The sequence below is a fragment of the Sceloporus undulatus genome, chromosome 3, assembly GCF_019175285.1.
Source record: "Sceloporus undulatus isolate JIND9_A2432 ecotype Alabama chromosome 3, SceUnd_v1.1, whole genome shotgun sequence".
In the NCBI taxonomy this organism is placed as follows: domain Eukaryota; kingdom Metazoa; phylum Chordata; class Lepidosauria; order Squamata; family Phrynosomatidae; genus Sceloporus; species Sceloporus undulatus.
The window spans coordinates 160,626,927-160,645,976 of record NC_056524.1 but is presented as its reverse complement, the minus strand read 5'-3'; the positions used below and the strand labels follow the sequence as shown (position 1 = coordinate 160,645,976).

General features: G+C 39.2%; 1 protein-coding gene across 12 annotated transcripts in view; it reads left to right on the top strand.

Annotated features, from left to right (window-relative positions):
- LDB3 (LIM domain binding 3) overlaps nt 1-19,050 on the top strand; it is a 163,762-nt gene that overhangs the window by 118,311 nt on the left and 26,401 nt on the right. For 8 of the 12 annotated variants that reach the window (XM_042459166.1, XM_042459167.1, XM_042459168.1 and 5 more), the window contains 2 exons: nt 12,816-12,851; nt 17,648-17,818. In XM_042459166.1, coding sequence (XP_042315100.1) covers nt 12,816-12,851; nt 17,648-17,818 — 207 coding nt within the window. Of the gene's footprint in view, nt 1-278; nt 1,178-12,815; nt 12,852-17,647; nt 17,819-19,050 lie in introns of those variants that run through there. The other 4 variants (XM_042459171.1, XM_042459176.1, XM_042459175.1 and 1 more) reach the window with 2 other exon arrangements.

Genomic DNA, 19,050 nt, shown 5'->3' with positions numbered 1-19,050 from the left:
GATAGGAATTGGTGTTTAAATCAAGTCAAACAGTGAAAAATGAGATGCTATCCCAATTCCCTCTCTTCCACCAAAAAAAAAAAAATCATTTTGTCCTCTCTTTTTATAATCAATTTTTGAGGCAACTTAAATCCAAATAAATTGCCATTGCCCAAATTATTAGGCAGGGTGGTGTTGCCTATAGTCCCTAATTCCTCTCTTTCTTCCTCCTTTCTCTTTCTCTCCTCTTTTTCTCCCTCTCTCTTTTCCCCTCTTTATCTTTTTTCTTTGTGCCACAGGGAAAGGTTTGAAACGGAACGTAACAGCCCACGCTTTGCCAAATTGCGCAACTGGCATCACGGCCTATCGGCGCAAATCCTTAATGTCAAAAGTTAAAAGTCCTATGAATAGTAAACAAAGGTGCAAGAGATATGCCCACTAATGAGTAACCTATTCTCATAAGTTATAGCCTAGGAGCATCCCAGATACACAGAGAGACAGAACACAGTAGTGTTCTTAGCGCTTTTTTTTTTGGAGTGATTTTTCTTTTCTGTTGCTAGCCTATCAACCTGTAAATCTTCTAGATTGTAAAGTGGATTTCATTTAGTTGGTCTTTACCACATGAAAAGTAGTATAAAAGTGCTGGCTGGCTTAGCTGTTACAACTGTTAGCATTTAACTAATGTATATGAAATGGAGAGATGCACAGATGGGTGTGAATAAAACCAATATATTTATAGATAGGTGTACTTTGAACAAGTGTTCTTCACAAGATAAATAATATTGGAACTATGAAGTTAGAAAGTATTGTGCCAATGGCTTGGATTTGCCAAATACATAGACTTCTTTAGTTGGCATAGTTCAGTTATGCCATGTATGATAAGACACTTAATGTCTGGGCTTTTCTGTATGTGGCATATCTTTAAGAGTCAAGGCTTTGAAACCTAAATCTTACTAATGAGTGTAAAGTTTGGAAGGAGGTAGCTCAGGATTTACAGAAGCAAAAGGCACGAGACTGTACCTAGTCAAATTGGCTTTGGAGAAGTGAAAACATGTAGGATAATTTTTTCATTGCATTTTTAAAGCATGGCATAACTTTTAGACAAAACTTTGCCTGTTCTGTATTGCTGTTATTTTGAAATCCACTTTTCTCTGTATATAGCAGTGTGGTTTAACTGAAATAAAGAATCTAAAACAGATGAACTTATGTGCCTTTTTACCTTAAGTATCTTGCTTCATTCAGTCAGATTTTTCTTTTACTAATAACTGAGGCATTTGTCTTCCTTTTTTGAGGTCATACTAATGGCAGAAGCCCTGGTATATCTTCAAAACAGGAGACCAACAGAGGGAGGAAGTGCGGAACCAGAGTACTAAAAAATAATGGTGGGGTTGCAAGAATATATAACAATCAAAAATGTTATATTTTTAGAATAATGAGTAGTGTTTACTTGTTACTCTTAATAATGACAACTCCATCTAACTTGAGGGGAAATAACAAGTTATATCTAAGCACCCCTCTCATTCCAAGCTATATCACTTTGGTTCTTGCTTTTACAAGGAAGTTTGGCTGTCATTAAAGAGAGCCAAAGCTCTCTAGAACTGAGCCTAGACAGAAGTCTTGAACTTTCCCCTTTCCTGACATTTTCCAGCTTTTCCTCCTTTGCCTATTAGCTGTCAGTTTCTCCCTTTCACATTTATCCTTTCCTTTTGATTTTCCCCATATTCTCTTTTTTAAAAATCAATAAAAGTTATTTGGGGAAAGAGTTCGGGCCCATTTATTTATATACAGTGGATCCTTCTCAGCCAGGAGCAAGATTTGGTTCCAGACCCACCCACTCTATGAATAGGAAGAACTGTGGAAGCTCACACCCATATTTATGGGCAATGGTGTGTGTGTGTGTGTGTGCCCACATCACTGCACCTGCAGTCAGAGTGGTCCATGGGAAGTCCAATTCATGGATGGCTAGCCTACAAATAAGTCAGGCTCGTGTATATCCCTGCCCCCAATAATCCAATGTATTATCTCATTACAACTGTGCTGTTAGACAGTACAGTGGTACCTCGGGATACGAAATACCCAGGTTACGAATTTTTCAGGATACGAAAAAATCCCATAGGGATTTATTGTTTCGGGTTACGAAAGTTTTTTCGGTTTACGAAAAAACTCCGGCGCTATTTTAAATGGAGCCGCGGCAGAGCCGCGGCTTTTTTCCCCATTAGCGCCTATGGGTTTTCGGCTTACGAAGGCTTTTCGGGTTACGAAAGCGGCCGCGGAACGAATTATTTTCGTAACCCGAGGCACCACTGTACAGATTTCCCAACATTTAAGAGCAGGGTAGCCCATATTTTTAATGCAAGAAACCATTCAAATATGTGAACGTTCACCTGCAATCTGAATTGACAGCTGTTATAACAGCTTATCGCATGGGCCTTTGGGAATGGTCCCAGCACAGAACGAAAGGGAGCTGCATGTTTTATCGCATGCAGGAACGCTGCCAATGCCACCGGAGGTGCCCATTCTGTTCCACATCCGTTCCAGAGAAGATGATTTTCAGGAATACTTCTGCACAGTTCCTGAAAATCGCCCTGTCTGGGACAGATGTGGAACGGAACGAGCATGTCTGGTGGCACTGCCGGTGGCATCAGCAGCGTTCCTGCATGTGATAAAACAGGTGATAGCCCCATTCCGTTCCCATCCTGCCCCCTTTCGTTCCATGTCAGGACAGTTCCCAAAGGCCTGTGCGATAAGCTCCATAGTCCATTCTGCCATTTAATTTCTCTTCATGTGGAGAATGTACCATAGTTCCAAGATGACAGGGGATGGAACTAAATTTCAATATAACTAGGTTATTTTGGGGCAAGCTGTGACAATTAAACCAACCTAAAACTACTATACATTTGTACAGTGGATATGACCTCTGTCTACCAGGTGCCACATAGAATAAACACCCCAATTGTTTCTTAATCTCTCCCAAATCTAGAAGGCAATGGTGAGGAGTGTGACACTGGGGTGAAGCTTCTAAATATAACGTTGGAAAATGATTTGGATTAAAGCTCCCATTAACTCTATCTGGAAGGCATCAGCTGCCAACCCCTAAAAGATAAACTTAGCTGGAGGGTACAGGAAACTGGAGAAATGGCATTTTCCTTAAAACAGTACTCTCGCCTCCCACCCGCAAATTTCAGGAAGTATTTTTTTTCAAAGCAATTTTGAGTCTGTGGTTGCAGTGAAGGCTCATAGACTATAGAGGGTCCAGTTCCAAATTTATGGGGACAGGTATCTTTCTTGCCCCAGCTACTCTTCTATTCTCTCAGCAACTTACTGAAGCAACATTCAGAGAAAGTTCCAGTGGGAGGGTTGGATAGAATGAGGTGTCAATGAACTGCAAGCAAACTTATGAGTCAAAAGCAAAGTTGTCTGTGATTGGGAGGGTGGGATGCTTTGTTGTAAAGACTAGCTTGCAGATTATTTCAAGGAAGAGATTTCTCCTCTGCCAGTGAAGTATCTAGACTTGTGGCATGTGATCTGAAAGAATCCAGAAAAGGCAATCGGCTATTGTGGAGACAAGTAGTGCAGCTGTAACCATTCTCACCAAGAGGGGGCATAGAACTATCAGGATCAAGCCAGACATCTCTACAACTCTGTGTCAAGTATTATCTTTCTGGGATTCTGGATCAAGGCTCATTTGAAAGTTCAGGTATTTTCCTATATATTGTGAATTTTGCTTCTTGTTTTGGCAAACAGAAGAGGGCTCCTTTAGGGCCCCTTCTGTGCCATGTTGAAACTTTCAACACTGAAAGCCAAAACCCATCAATTTACTGCATCCTGCTGGCCAAAACAAAACTTTCAGGGCATATCTACATTACAGATGTGGATGGTTTTTAAAATGAGTTTCATTCTACAGATTTACTCTCTCAAAAAATCCTGGGTAAGGTAACTTTTCGAACTTAGAAAAACGATGGGTATCAACTGTATCTCTCAGAATAAATCTTTTCTCACTGGCATAACTAGTCATGTTGCAGGGGATCATAGAGTCTGAAGCCTTGTCTGAATTGTCTAGTAAATCCAGAGTTAGGGCAGAGTCCTATGGTCCAGATTTGGCCCCAGATTGGTCATGAAGCAGCCACATGTACTGAGCAAAACTCATTGTGGTGATGCCGTGTTGTCTGCATGGGCTGGCCAGGCTCTCGCTGCATTGACATAGCTGGCCCACCCCTTGTCCCCAGAACCACTGCTGCCACATCCCTTACATGCAGGAGCTCTGTAGACTGACCTCCCAGTGTATCACCACTTCTCTGGAGCATGGGATCAACCATGCAACCAATGAGTAGTTTTGTCTGTATGGGCTGGCCAGGCTGCCACTGCATTGGCACTGCTGCCCCATTCCCTGGCTCCATGGACAGACCTCCCAGTGTACCATTGTTCCTCCAGAGCATGGGCTTACCCATGAGATCAATCAGGAGATAGGTAGAGGGACCCATTGATGTCCCCACCATGTGATGGAAGTGTCCCTCTGCTCTGTCTCCTCATTGTTCACACAGGCAAACCCAGCCTCTGAAGAAGTGGCAGTGTGCTGAGAGGCCTGTCCAAGGTACTCCAGCAGGTAAAGAGTGCAGCAGTTGAGGCTCTGCAGAAGGGTCATCCCCTTTCCCTACACTGCTCAGTGCAGGGAAAGGACATGGCATGGTGCTTGGCATGTGAACAGCTGGCCAGCCCAAATTGGACCCCATCAAGCTTTTCACATGCCACAAACCACTGCACTAATCCTGAGGTTTAGGAAAAACACTGGGGCTTCCCGTGACGTTGCTAACTCTGGGGCAAAGTCACATTAAACTGAGAAACCCATAGTATTACACTGGAAGTCACAGTGCACCATGGAAACAGACTGTCCCGGTGTAGGGATGAGCACAGGGTTTTTTGTCCAAGCAAACAAGGCTATAGTTTCTTAAAATAATGCCTGAACAATGATAATTTGATGAAGTGCTTGGAATTCTCTGTTGACAATCTCTAGTACCTCTTTGCAGAACAACAGTCCCCAGAGTTCAATGGGGAGATGGGATGACTCCATTTTAAATTTGTGGTATAGATATGCCCTCTTAGTTGGCTTCCCATGGTCATTGCTTTCATTTTTCTTAACGTTACATTCAGAGCTGTGTGCATTCCACATTTTATGCAAGTATAGGAAAGGCATCGAATTTAGGACTGGGCATGAAATTCATTGTCATAAGACACTTTCAGCTTTTAATTATAAGAAAAATTAAATCTATCTCATATTTTACAGCAATTATTTTGTTAAAAACTTACAGGAAATTTATAAAATCAAAATGAGAAGATAAATTAAGTACTGCATCTTCATGATCAGATATCAAATCCATATTCAAATCCATCAAGAATTTCTCCATGACTAATGGAAGAAGAATAAATTACCAAAATTAGAAAATATGCTGCCTTCTGTTTGTGTGAGAGCAAAATTTGTGAATAAGTTAGAACTGGAGTAGAATTTTTCATTTGAAAAACCATGAACAAAAACAAAGAGCACACAGCCCTGAGCAAATAAATGAATGGTGTGGAAATGAAGCTCTCGCAGTGGCAATGTTTGAGTGACTTTATATGACTGGCTGTTGGCATGTGATTTTATATTAGCCTCCTGCCAAAGTTTGTTTTCAAGCTACCAATTTTTATCTTTACATCTGCACTAACCAGGATGCTTTTGAACAGAAATCATTTATCCTATGTTAGCCATGCAAGCTAATTTAGTAGTAAAGGAAATGCAATTCATTTTAGCAAGAACTGCTAATCTTTCTGCCCCTTATTCTATTTTTTAAAAGCCATTCTTCACATTATGCAAAATGGTAAATAAGACAGTACTTTTATATATTTTACCATTACAGACTATAATTGTACAGAACACAAAGACATAGCTATGTTAGTTTGGAAAATCAGTGTGCAAAGGGATCTTGTATCACCTTTGAGACTAACTGAAAGAGAAGTTGGTAGCATGAGCTTTTGTAGGTTTCAGTTTACTTCTTGATGTATCTGAGGAAGTAGACTTAAGTCTACGAAATATCATGCTACCAACTTCTCTCTCACTTACTCTCAAGGGTGACACAAGAGCCCTTTGTATGCAATTATACAGTCCAACATTTTGCCATCCCTTTCCGAATAATGTGTAGAATGACTGCACATATAACAACATGCTAATTGTTGCTTCCTAACTGAAAAGAACTGTCCTATCTAAAACTCCCTCTCTTTCTCATATCAGACTCGCAAAATAATATCCGTCAAGACCCAGACTTCTTTGTTGATCAACAAAAACAGTTTGGCCTACTGTTTTCTAGATTTATTTAGCATAAGATCAAATGCCATGATAAATGCAATGTAGATACGTATCATAGCCTCAGATCTGGAATGTCTGTTAGATATTAGTTATAATCTTCCTCCACTTTGCAAATTGTAGTCCTGGTGAACAACCAAGGAGGAAGAAAAAACCCTAGTCCTTATTAAAACAGAGAAGAGGTGGCATGAAATATAACATGTAGACAGGCTGTAGCCAAAAAAGGCTGATTCATATATGCAAGCATTGCTTGGTTATTCAGTGTATGATAAGTCTGATAATACGTTCAATGTGTGAACTGGCTCTGTTAAGAAGCATTGTCTTTGAGGTGATGCAGGAGTTCTGCCCATAGCGACTGTTTTGTCACGGCTCATTTGCAAACCTACGTTATTATTTTATGTCTTAGTAATCAAGTGATGAACATTTGTATGTCAAATGGCCCTGGATTTCTCCAGAGGCTCTCTTGCTGCAGGCCTAAGCAGATGGGATGCAGTCAGAAAACTTTGCTTCTTTCCATTTGCTCATATATGAAAACTAATCTGTGCAAAATATCCCAATGCTAGAGCAACAAGAAAAATTATTCTGAATTGTTTAGAATTCAAAGTAGTTTATTGAGCTCATTGGTTGTTTCTTCTTCACATGAACCTGTCTCTGTTCCTCTCCTGTGTTGCTGTAAGAAACTTTGTTTTCCCCTTATTATTTCATATCATTCTCTCTCACTTAATTTGTAACAACTCCCATGCCGTCATCATTCAGTAGCTCCCTTGATTCAGAAATGTAAGTGAATGCTTTTGATAGGATTCACACAGTCACTTTTCTCCTTTGCAAGATGGTGGGTGAATACAGACACGTGGTAAATTACAACTGGGTGAACTCAGTGGATCTAGTCTCCTGAAACATTTTTATGGGAGGAGAACTGTACCAGTCACCTGCTTTTAACTGAAATTGAACAGTGTATGGTAAAATTCTCTCTAGAGTTTGAAGGGATGACTCTGGCTACATCTGCACTGCAGAAATAATGCAGTTTGACACCATTTTAACTGCCATGGCACAATGCTATAGAAACCTGAGATTTGTAGTTTTGTGAGATATTTGGCCTTCTCTTTCAGAGAGCTCGATGCCACAACAAACTATAAATTCAAGGATTCCATAGGATGGTGCCATGATAATTAAAGCAGTGTCAAGCTGCATTAATTCTGCAGTGTGGCAGCAGCCTTAGATAACTAGCATACAGAGCAGTTAACCTAATAAAGTTGTGCATCTTCAAACTGACTCTTATTTATGGTGACCCTATGTCAGGGTGTTCCTGGCAAGATTTATTCAGATGAGGTTTGCTCTTCCTCCCTTTAAGGCTGACATTCATTGGGCATTTCTATGTCCGAGCAGAGATTTAAAGTCTGGTCTCCCAGAGTCCTAGTCCAAGACTCAAACAACTATACCATCCTAGCTTTCAGTTATCATTATGCCATGATTAAACAGACAGCAGGAGGGAGGAAAGAAGGGATGTAACAGAATGTTTAAGACTCACTGATTTATTTCAGCCTCAGCTTTTGTGGATTTCAATCCACTTCTTCAGGTGCACTGGGGAATACAATATAATGGCTTATCAGGACAGATACATAGTTGTGGAGGTGAGAGCAGAGTGGGTAAGGATTCACATTGCTTTCCATCAGTGCATTTGAAGAAGTGGATTGAAATCCAGCAAAACTCATGCTTAAATCAGTGGCACTTCCAATGTTGGTATCACCCAGTGTGGATGTCTGGAAAGGGTGACATTGTGCATGTCACATTCTCTCGGCCTCAGGCATTGCCTCAGGAAGACAATGGCAAACCTCCTCTGAACAAATCTTGCCAAGAAAACCTCATGATAGGTTCACCTTAGAGTCACCATAAGTTGGAAACAACTTGGAACACAACAACAATAAAGTGGCTGTCTTATTTGCTTAGTGTTGTCTATCCTCAGTATTAATTTTGCAGGTGAAAGGACTCTTTCATATAAAAAAATGAACTAAAGGCTCGTACAGACAGGCCAAAATAAAGCTGCTTCGGGTCACTTTGGAAATAGGCTGTTTAAATAATGCGTGTGTCCTAAGAGGCCAGAAGCCGTGCCAAAGCCACATTCCAGTCCTAAGGACTGGATCACAGTATTGGTACAGCTTCAGGCCTCTTAAGATGTGTGTGTCATTTAAACAGCGTATCTAAGGCCCCATACAGACAGGTCAAATTAAAGCTGGTTCGGGTCACTTTGGAGGTATGCTTTTTAAGTGATGTATATCTCCTAAGAGGCTGGAAGCTGCGCCAAAGCCACACTCCAGTCCTAAGGACTGGAGCGCAGCTTTGGTACAACTTCCGGACTCTTAGGACACATGCATCATTTAAACAGCATACAGTACCTCCAAAGTGACCCGAAGCAGCTTTATTTTGGCCTGTCTGTATGGGGCTTTAGTTTCAGGGGAGGCTCCTTCTGGATGAAGGAAATAATATGTTATCTTCCTGAATTCCTTTCCTTCTGTATTCTGGTCAAAGCTTAGAAAATAAGAATGGAAAGAATATTTGAAAATGTTTGAAAAACATGTTTCCAGAGTTTTGTTAAACTCTGATAAGGGAAGTTTCATACTGCTGAGAATCTTCACAGTTCAGGGCTTATTTTACTCAAAATTCACATGTGTTTTTTTGGGCAGAAAATAACATTTTCTACATGAGAAAAACACAGAAAATGCTGTTTTCTGCACACACAAAAATTATCACCTGAATTTTGCACAGAATAAGTCTGTGGACTGCATTCAAAATGCATAGTTCTCAAAGATATTCTTGCAGTGGGAAGAAAATTGCCAAAAATCCTCATTGCTATCTCAAGAATGAAATTACTAAAGAATTACATTTCTATTGGAAAATTTACCTCCAAAAAAACAAAACTATACATCCCAGAATCTTCCAGCCAGAATGATTAGTAGCTGGGAAATTCTAGATACTATAGTAAAAGAACTAATTTTCCAAGCTCGGGTTATGGAAGGGTGTCCACCTCTGTGGATCAGTTTGTCAATTGCAAGATAAGGATGAACTGGGGGAAAACTAACCCATTTTGCTCCAGAAAAAGTGTGATGTGAGTGAAATTCCACTCAACAGATTCTGAATTCAAATTAAGGCCAGCAAGGCTCAAAAATCAGTTGTGGAAGGATATATCTTATACTGAAAATAGATCCATGTGAGAGGATAAAAATTACCTTGGCATAGGAGAAATAGGTAGATGGATCTACACTGCAGTTATTACAAAATGCAAGGTTTTTGCTTTTCTTTTACAATAATTGTAGAGGCCTAATGCTGCTAGAAGCCTAATCTCTGGTCTTGTCTTTGGTCTGGATCATTTGCTTTATTTGCTGTAAATTTGGCTATATTGGAAATAAACTATGCTTCAAAATTTTCAAGCTGAATGGGTGTGATACTTTAGTACTTGCATGCCCTTTGATTCTTGCTATATAATTTAACAATTATTTTTATTCACAGACTACTTTTCTAACACACGGTCACACACCACCGAGCATCTATTTTAATCCGATCACAGTTTTGTATAGGACCTTACAAATGAAATCAATATTTCACATGCCTACAATAAACTATATTCCATGTCGTTTATTGTAGCTTTACAACAGAGGAAGTGTATTCTGGGTTCAGATTTTCTGCCTCATAGGTTTGGGACTGATTGATATATCTGCCTTGAACACAAATCCCAACCCATTCCAAAAGTAGTCCAGATGAAGAAGTTTAATATCGCCACACATTTATAAATTCCCCATTACCCTGAAACATGCATATTTCCTCTGCTAGAATGGGAACTTGGCCCAAGAGCAGACTGAAAATGTTTTAAATTGCTGCATTTTTAAAATTCTTCTGATAATTTCTTATCCTGATTACCTTTTGGTGGAATCATACTCCAGATTAAAAGTGCTTTCAGGTGGGAGTATTGTGCTCCATGGTTTATTGCCATGCATCTTGCACCAGAGCTCCCAAACAGCAACTTTGTGTTTCAATTTATTTCTTAAAAAATTAAAATTTTGGGAGAGACCTGGTAATTTGGAAATCAGTGGTTATTGTCTCCCCAGTGGGGCATAGTCACTGCGGAATCTAAATGGAGGTTCTCATAGGTGTTAGCTATTTGCATTTCTGCACAGAGATACTGTTTTGTGTGAAGAAAGTGCTGTTTCCTATGTTATAAATGCTGTTTTCTGCACACACACACACACACTAATGGCATACATTTTGCACAGGATAAATCTCAGACTACAAATAGCCCAGGAAAACTGCACAGTCTTTGATGACTTTCTCACAGCAAGAAGAAAATTGCTAAAATTACTTCTTACTTTGTAGAAAATTAGCAAAGAATTGCATCCATATTATGTAATATCTTGATAGTACTGTACTAGTACTTACTATCTTGGGCTTTGCAAAAGTGTTTTTCCCCCCTAGGTAAAAGAAGATCAATTCTCTTGTTTTTTAAAGACGATTATTGAAACAAAAGGTTTAAATCAGGGGTGGGTAAAGCTGCTCATGAGCTTCTTTCATCCCCGCCCCCCCATCCTACCTGTTTCTTTCATTTATTACAAAAGGGGGGGGATTGCAAACCACCCTAGAACCTTCTAGGGGATATGGAGATTCAATTTCTTCATGTTTTGAGCCCCCTCCCTTAGGCTATTTTATGCTGACTTTTTAAAAAATTAATAAAGAATTGGAGGTTCAATTCCGATTTGCTTTATTGCTAAAACAAAATAGGCTTCTCCTCAGCCTAAAACAGTCCAGAGGCACCCAGAAAGCATAGCAAAAATCACCTCCAACCTCCCCCATGTGTGCACATTTTTTTTAAGGGTGTGGAAGCACAGTGTCCATACATGGGGATATGATTTTCTAGGATCTTTCAGGGGCAGTGTGATCTTTCAGCCTCTGGCAGTTGCCATTCCCTGATCAACATGTTTTAAAAAATGCAAGTGTTGTGCTTACTTGCACTTGTTTTTCAAATACTTTTATGTTACCTGGATTATTAAGTATAGCATCATAAACAACAAATAAAACATTCACTGTTTGGATTCCAGGGTTTTATCTCTTGTTCCATTGAACAATATCATATTCCATTGTTCACCACCTGATAAGTGAGGTTTGGCTCTAAATGGATTACCATCATGGTTTCAGTATTGGGAAATGGGAAGCATGCTAGGGGCATGCTAGAGAGTGACAGAGAGATGGTTAGGATCAGCATTTATTCTCCTAATATGCTACCAGACCAATGGGGTGGGAGGAATTAAGCCAGCTCTGAAATTAATTTATTTACCTTCAGTTGAAAGCAAGCAGAAAAAAAGACCCACTCCTAGGAAAAAAAGGACCTACCCATATACCTGTCATCCTGCCAATGAAAGCCCAGAAAGTCATAGGATCTGGCTGCTATTTCCTCTCCCTCTCCCATCCTTGATTGCACTTTAAATTTCAGTGCACTATGCATTGTAGATTTCTGCATTATGTTACCCCATGGGAGTTGTCTGCATGGGCCAAATAAAATGTCTCCCTCCCTCATCTTTTCTGCAGGGAGTCCAGACAATGCATAACCCAAATACTGGTTCTGGTGCAAACAGTCCAGATGACCCCTGGCCAGTTCAGCACCAAACCCACTGTATACCTACCTTAAAATGTTTTTTAAAACTCACAATTTGCTATTGATCTTCCTGGAAAATCTGGAGCCCTCCATTGTGATACCTGGAAGCTGTTTGCAACATGTCCTGCTGTACTACCCAGTGTGGCCACCATCATGTTGAGTTACTCACTCAGAAATCAGAACAAAATGCCCAATGCTAGGTACCTCATTTTGACCTCAGAGTGAGTGACTCATCGTGGTGGTTGGTACAGTGGGACACATATGGGAACGTCTGCCCAGCATCACAATGTAGGGCCTCAGGTAATGGAGAGATGTCAGGGCAGTTCCAGGGCCTGAATACTCCAGGCTATTCCCAGAGTATTCTGACTTGTACCGTCCCAGTTTGAGACTATAGATGGGGACTTGCTTACTCGATTTTCTTTAATGGGGAAAAACCAAACTCAGCCTTCCATGTAGAAAAACTAAATGTCAAGCCAGAGGGGATCTAATCAAGCCTAGCTTTCTCCCTGACATGCTAGTTTTCTAAGTAAATGACTCAACCTATGCATCTTCATTTATTTTATGGAGAAGCATTGAATCATGGAACTCTACCTCCTATCAGAAGTGGGAGAAGCAGACCTAGGTATACCACCACATCAATAAGAACTTGGCTTATGTTTGTATGGAAACACACATGATGCAATGTTCTAACTTGCTTCCTCACACATTCTTAATAAGTCCTTTTTCTGTGTGTGGAAGATGCCTGTCAGCCCTCTGCTTTGTCAGCTCCTCAAACTTGCCATGAATTTTTGAACTAATCAGTAATCCCCTCATGATGGGAACATTTGCTGATTTTATTTATATTGTATTCCGCTCCTTCCACAGTGGCAAGAAAAAGGTTGCTGAATCATCTGAAAACAGGTAATGTGTGTTGTATATTTCACAGCCCTGTTTGTTACAGAAGACTGCTTCAGTCATAGTGAAGATATCTAGTGAATAATTATGTGCTTTTAACTGCAACTGATCACTAACTTTTAAACACGCCTACTTTCATTCTGGATTGAGGAACATTTGATTTCATGTATTCCATGACAGTACATAATGATAATGGTTGTTGATGGTTTAATTTACTTGAAATTTTCTCCTACATATGGAAAGTGTCTGTCCCTCACCCCACAATTGTTGAGGTCTAGATGAATCTTTTATTTCTCATCTCAGTTCTTTGGACTTAACTAATAAATATTTTGTGCCATTGAAAAATGGCATGCTCTCAGGTATAACAACATGTGAATTCACAATAGCTCTAAAGTAAACTCATAAAGGATAAGGTCTGCTACTATCAACATCTTCTCTGACAGTGCAAATCATGCAAAATGCTTTTCAGTACCAGAGCTTAATTTGGACACCTAACGTCTTCAAATTTCCTGACTATACTCCATTTTAAGGAGAAACTCAATCGTTAAACTCTTCCTCCCAACTTCTCACACTGCATACATAGAATTAACAGAGCTTGGGTGGCAATGAAGCTTGCTGGATTGCATCCTTAAATGCAGGTCCTACCACATGGGAGCAAAATAGATGCCACACCAGGAGCAGCCAGACGCCACTTCGGCCACAATAGCACTGTGATCGTGCTGGGACCATGGCAATCACACATCCCACTTACAAAACAGGTTGCCGTCACAGTCCCAAGACAGCCAACCCCAAAGCCCCTGTTATTTTGCAGATACAACCTTGCAAAAACTTATTTTGTGCAAAAAAAAAATGCTCATTTCCACATGAAAACATTGATGGAAATTTTGCCCCAAAAATCCTCAAATGTAAAAAAACAAAACAAAAACAGCAACATCAACATGTTCAAAAGTTCATAATTTCACCCAGGAGAGAGAAAGCAGTTGAATTTTTTCATTTTTGTATGCAAGGATTAAATAAGCAAAGACTGACACCTTAATTCCCTTTTGAGAGTTCTTATTTCATTTAAATGGTAAATGGGATTTGCAGTACAGAGTGTGTGAGCTCCAGGAATGTGTTATAGTTCTCACAGATGCAAGGAATGATTCAATTAATATTAAAATCTATAGGGAAATAAAAATGCACTTAATGAAATGATTGCATACTGGAACTGTAGCCAGTCCAGGCAATCAAGTTCCAGATTTATACTGCAGAAAACCTCACTCTTAGATGCACATGTACCTTGGAATAAATCCCGAATTAAGCTGCAAAGATCAAAGGCATTTCCAAATTAGCTCCAGGTCAACATGCAGTCTGCAGTTATTGTGTGCCAATGTTTGCCAAGTTCCAAATTCTGTTCAAGGTACAGGTGCAAATGCCACTTTGTGTATTTCTTAGAGGAGAATAACCACAACTTCCATTGTGTGTTTTTTTTTATAAAGAACCACAATCTGACCAGGTGTTATTCTCCATGGGAAGAGTGTGTTCTCTACTTATTGCTTAAGTGGTTTAGTGTGCATTTTGTGTGATTTAAAAACAATTTGAAAAAACATTTTGCCTTAACATCTGCTGGATTATTTAATGCTTTATAAGAATACAATTAAAGTCTTTCCATCAGCGTGCATATGTATTTCATCAGGATGCTGTTGCCTTAGATGATATTTCATCTGTATTGTGTTTGTCTGTCTGATGCTATATGTTGAAAGACTTAGATTTCTCCTTATAAATCTGAAACCCAGTAAGGCTGATGGACTCAAAGGATGCTCCAAAATATTTGCCTGGTTTACACAAGCCTGCTTGTTAAATAATTTCTCATTTCTCAGGTAGTACTTAATAGGTTGCAGTTCACTATGTTATGGATTCCACCGAAAACACTTGGAGCTAGAAAATATTCAGTGATTTACACATCTCTGGTATAGATCTGTGATGGTTTATTCACCCATAGAGGTCATCAGTCGATGCTGCAGTCATAAAGCAATGGTGATGTGTTAACTGGCCTATTTAAAGAAAAAAGCAAATGGAAGGGTAATGCAAATGCCTGATGCTTTTCTCTGTGTAAGCCACCAGCACAACTGTTTACATTTGCCATGTAAGGTATTAAATTATTACAAAAAAACTTTATGTCGTATATATGCAATGACTCATACAATTTACAGTGCACCAGTAATAATTACTGTGCTATTTCTTTATTGCTGTGAAAAGAATGGTTTTGTAGTTGTCTATTGGTCACCAAAGATTTCTAATACTGTTTTCTGATGCTCAAGTTATAGTGTTTTAATTCCAACCTTAGCTGTATCCATGTGTATGTACTTTGAATTTAAAATTCCACAAAACATATCAGCCCTATATTGCAACAACTAAGTGGCATTTCTAACAGCCATAGGTTTCTTTTAAGATGGATACACCAGATGAGTTGTAAAGATTGTATTCGCTGTTAAACAGTGAAAGGAGAATTGGTAAATAACATTCTTATGCCCAGCAGGGAGCAGGGGTGGTTCACCTTTTCTGAAATTTCACTCTGCAATTGATAGATCCTTCATACACAAAATAATTATTCACAACTAATTAGGGCATAGAAATAAATTCAAGTATTATACTGGGACAGTTTACTTAGTGTCTGCTCAAAGAAAATTGCAACCTTTTGAAATAATATTTTGAACATCTTTAGTTGGAGATATTTGAATATCATTTCTATGATTCTCCTGTGATTTCCATACTATTTCTTCTACTGCTTCTCTTTCTTTCCCTTTCTTTCCTTTTCTTAACCTCCTCTCTCCCACCCCCTTTACCTACCACTGTGCACCAAGTATAATCTAAATCAGTGGTTCCCAACTTATGGTCATTTTAGTAGGATGAACTCCCAGAATAGTTAACGTTCAGCCATGTTGGTTGGGATTTCTGGAAGCTGAATTCCAAACCTTCTGGAGGATCAACAGTTGAGAAATACTGACCTAAGGCATACTCCAGAAAATCTACGGAGCATGCTGGTGTTCTGTAGTAGATAGCTACTATGGGAAAGAGTTCCTGAAAGTAGAGTTAAGGGTTGATTGATTTCAGAGGCCATCTTGTGATCAAAAGCAATCTTGATCATGTAGGGGAAAATGTCCTACATTACAGCTACTGAAAGTAGCCATCAGAGATTGTAAGGGTATGTGAAGGGAAAGTAAGATGGCTTCAGATTTTATCCAACCAAGGTTCTGTTTGTATAAATTAATTTCCCTATGCAAACCTATATGTGGATTCACAATTCTATATGCAAAGATGGGAATATTTTGCCCTCTATATGCAATTGAATGGGAACTCTCACTATTTCTCACTTTTAGCTATACTGGCTGAAGTTCCTTGGACTTGTAGTCCAACAACATCTGAACAGCCCCATGATTCTCACACTTGCTGTAGAGAAAGATTAACATAAAATGGATTTAATAGGAACAAAACAATAAGATTCACTCTTTTTCTCTTTCTTTGGCCCATTACAGACTGCCAAAATAAAGCTGCTCGGGGTCTCTTTGGAGGTATGCTGTTTAAATGATGCATGCACCCTAAGAATCCGGAAGCCACACCAAAGCTGCACTCCAGTGCTTAGGAATGGAGTGTGGCTTTGGTGCGACCTCTGGACTCTTAGGACCCATGCATCATTTAAATAGCATACCTCCAAAGAGACCCGAAGCAGCTTTATTTTGGCAGTCTGTAACAGGCCTTTCTTTCTTTTTGTAAATTGAATGATACATATGTTGAACCTCAGTTTAGTGTCCAGAGGGAGAGTACATAGGGAATTGAGCAGGAGTCCAAAATATCTGTTTAGCAATTCCTGAGAAGGATGTTGAGGGTGAGAGCTTGCTACAGTGATGTGGCTGCAGAAGAGAGTAACAAAGTTTGGATCTTCTTAGAGGTTAACATTGTCTAAAATATAGAAGTTGAATCTCCCTTATCTGAAATGTTTGGGACTAGAAATATTTTGATATATATATATATATATATATATATATATATATATATATATATACTGTATATATATATATACTGGATCTCAGACTATCTGTATTTGCATACCTGTATTTCCAACCCAAATCTAAACACAAAATCCGTGTATATTTCATATACATCGCATACATATAGCCTGAAAATAATTTTATGCAATATTTTTAATAATTTTGTGCATGAAACAAAGTTTGTGTACTTTGAACTGTCAAAGGCAAAGGTGTCATTATCTCAGCCACTCATGAAAAAATTTGGTTTTTGGAATATTTTGGAATTCCAGATAAGAGAGACACAACCTGAAGTCATCATTCTTTTCACATCTAGTCACATTGTGTGTACAGTTCTTTAAAACACTTGAGAGTGGTCAGATCTTCAAGAGTGTGGAGGAATTATATGGGCCTTAAATCCTTTTGAATGCCCTGTTATTATTGCTGGCCTTTTCCAGCTGTTATTTTCTGTTATTATTGCTATGTCCTGTGTACCATCCTTTCATTCATGTTAACCTTTCTTTATGAAATTGTTTGCTCCTACATATAAAATTGTACTCAAAAGGATCTCTTCTCAAGAAGGCTAAGTAATTTCATTTTAGCTGTGTAATTTCATCTAACTGTGGCCAAGCCTAACAAATGTCAACATTTATGCTTTAAGCTCTGCTTCAAAATTACTCCAGTAATTTTGCTTATGTCTCTGTATGTACCTTTTTGTACCTAGACAAAATGGTTGCGCTCTGTAAACATGCAGCTTTTAAAGATGCCCCTTGTTTTATCCAATTTAACTTTAATTAGTACCCCTGTTGAGCATGCACCAGTGTCTACCAGCTGTGTTCCTTCTGCTATGCCACCTGCTTCATCCAACCAGCCTGCTACTGCTGCTCACAATGCTGCCCATCAGATGAGCCTGTCATCAGCCATGGCCACTTCAGCGGCGCACGACTCCATCTCATCTAGCTGTCAAAGGTAATACTTGGTACTTGTTTGCTTTGTCCTTTTCCTTTGTTTTGTGCAATATGACAGAAAAAGAGAATGAAAAGGAAAGAAAGTGAAGGAATGCCACAAAGAGGGGTGAGTAGTGATAGTTCCAGCAATACATTGTTAATTCAAAAGCAGCCAGTTGTGAGTACATAGGTCTTCTCCCTACAGTCCTGGTAAAGTGATGATGATGATCAAGTGCTTCCCAAACTGTTGATTATTTATTATTATTTATTTTAAAATAGTTTATACATTGCCCTTCATCTTATGATACCAGGGTAGTATATGATAGGTAAGGAAAAACCCAAACATGATCTGTAGTAAAAAGAAACAATAAAACATCATTTTTTGCAATTTTAAAGGCAAGAAAATCCACAAAGTAGTCCACATCAGCCATCTTAATAAGCCAATTTAAAATGGCTGGGCAAACAAGTAGATTTTGACCTGGTGCGGAAGAGAATTTAATAGTTCAGTCCCACAAACATGAATGACTATACAGGGATTCAAAGCTAGCCTTTTAAGAGCTGAGCATACAAGTTTTCTACTTTGGTGGGCAAAGCTTCTCTCTGTCCCACATTCTGGGTCTCCCCTCACCCCCCCCCCCCCGTCTCAAGTTCTTTCTGTCAAATTTATTAAGAAATTCACAATTTTCATAAACCCTTATCACAAAAGAAACTGGATAAAATTTTCTACTTGAAGACAAGTACTTAGACCATTTCAGAGTCCTGATGATACAGTGCTATGCTTATGAGTATTAACTATGAAGTCCAGGTTTCAAGCACAATAGTTGGGCTTACTTAGAGAAGCCTCACTCTCACTCACTCTGTCGCAACTCTTCATCTGCAGCAGGCAATTGCCTAGCAGGATTGTGGAAAAAATTCCAGACATGGTGTATACAAAGTACTATTTAAAGGCTAAACACCTTTAATGATGATGGTGGTGGCAAATTCTCCAGAATTGTTGCTAAGAAAATGTTTTTTGAAGCAGCTCCTATGAATTGCTCCCGTCAGTCCTTACAGTCTAGGATGCAAGTTGTTAGTTGTCTTTCTTTGCAGAATGCTGTTGCATTTGTTTGCTAGCTCTCCTCTGGGACCTTTGTTGATCAAACCTGATCTTCATCTGCAATATATTTGTGGTTCAAATGATAACAGATTGATCTGTGATGGAGGTGAGCAAATATACACATTAGAGGATTGAAATGGCCATCTCAGGGAACCATG